Genomic DNA, 1,527 nt, shown 5'->3' with positions numbered 1-1,527 from the left:
CACACACACACACACACACACACACACACACAGTAAACAAAGGGATATCGTACACAGGGCAGCGCAGGTCATGTGATCAGATTAAATATATGTATCTGCTGGGATTAATGCTCGTCCAGCTTCGGTCCAAACCGGTCACTTTGAATGTTTTTGTCTGAATTCTGGGTTAGGGGTTAACATTCTGGGAACTTGTATATATTTGTCAGGATTTCGGAAATGTTTAGATAAAAGACCGGACCTTGCAAAATACATCCAGGGCCAGTTCATGTGCATATTTATATCAAAAACACAACTAGAATAAGAATTAATTGGTTGTATTTCTCAATAACCTATATTTATATTTCTTGATTTTTCTAATATTTTCTTTTGTCTTGAATTCTAACTTCTCTTTCTGTATCTATATCATGCTCAAATACACCCACGCATATTCCTTATACATAAAAAACTACATGATTTGCCTCAAAAATAGGTTTTCCAGTTATTATCCACGTTTTTTTAAAGCGGGGTACTTTCATCCAGGGTCTGGGGTATAATCAGAGGTCATTTCGGCACCTGATGTCGTACACAGGGCTGCGCAGGTCATGTGATCCGTGGGCGAAGGCGCAGTGCGACCCGTTTTTACTGCAGTGGCCCTTGGAGTCCGTCTCGTGGATACAGGAGCCGGTTTTATAATATCGGAGGTGATATCTGCGCTCTGTGTCGCCCGCCGTCCGGTGCAGAAACGGGCATCTGGAGGACAGGAAACAAAGAAACACCACATGGGGTTCAACAGAGAAGAAGAACTTTAAGGGGAATAATGGACAGAATATATATGTTCAAATACATAACACAGTATTCATGTGTTAATAAGAGCCCAATTTTCGAGTAAATTCAAGTTGGAAACATTTTCTAACAAATCTAAGTTGATAAGAAAAACGCCCAATAACTTATTTTCATAACAAGCTTGAAATAAAAAATGTAATTTAAAAAGAAATAGTAACAAAAAAAGGTTATATTAAAGGTCACCTATCATGCTTTGTAGGCAATAGCATAGGTCTCAGATATAATATATAAAAAACATGTCTATGAAGTGTTTTGCTCAAAATACCAAACAGATCACCCATTCTAGCCATGCCTCATATCCTTCTGTTTCACTTCCTGCTTCTAAAGTGCTGATTCTGGGATAAACCTTTCATAAAAAAGGAGGGGGCTGAGCTCATGCGGGACCCGGCAGCTACTGGCTAAACTAAATGCTGCCGTGATGAAACGCCATATCATGGATTATCAAGGATTCTCTCTGAAACAGTATGGAGCTCAAAGGCTTTCTCTCTTGCCAGTTATACCACAAGGTGACTTCCTTTTTACTTCCTGCTTCTTCACACACATGCTCTCCAGTACAGGTTAGCTCTGAGTGTTAGCGATGCTAATGTCAACACCGACCATATTACGTCCAAAACAGTCAGGCATTGTTTCTGATAGCAACGTTTCTGATAGGGCCGTGGGTCCACATTTCAGATATTACGTCATATCGGACGCAAATCTGGATCA

At 40.1% G+C, this 1,527-nt stretch overlaps 1 protein-coding gene across 1 annotated transcript in view; it reads right to left on the bottom strand.

Annotated features, from left to right (window-relative positions):
- The window catches only part of LOC104953269 (RING finger protein unkempt homolog), a gene marked incomplete at its 5' end in the record, with an annotated part of 2,809 nt that extends 2,080 nt beyond the window's left edge, over nucleotides 1-729 (bottom strand). Inside the window, one exon of the mRNA XM_010780193.1 lies at nucleotides 553-729. Within this exon, the coding sequence (XP_010778495.1) occupies nucleotides 553-729 (177 nt within the window). The remainder of the gene's footprint in view (nucleotides 1-552) is intronic.
- Nucleotides 730-1,527: the final 798 nt, after the last annotated feature.

This window comes from Notothenia coriiceps, unplaced genomic scaffold, assembly GCF_000735185.1.
Source record: "Notothenia coriiceps isolate Sejong01 unplaced genomic scaffold, NC01 NC01_scaffold00021410, whole genome shotgun sequence".
Taxonomy (NCBI): domain Eukaryota; kingdom Metazoa; phylum Chordata; class Actinopteri; order Perciformes; family Nototheniidae; genus Notothenia; species Notothenia coriiceps.
The sequence above is the reverse complement of the archived record's forward strand: the minus strand, read 5'-3'. Positions and strand labels throughout refer to the sequence as shown.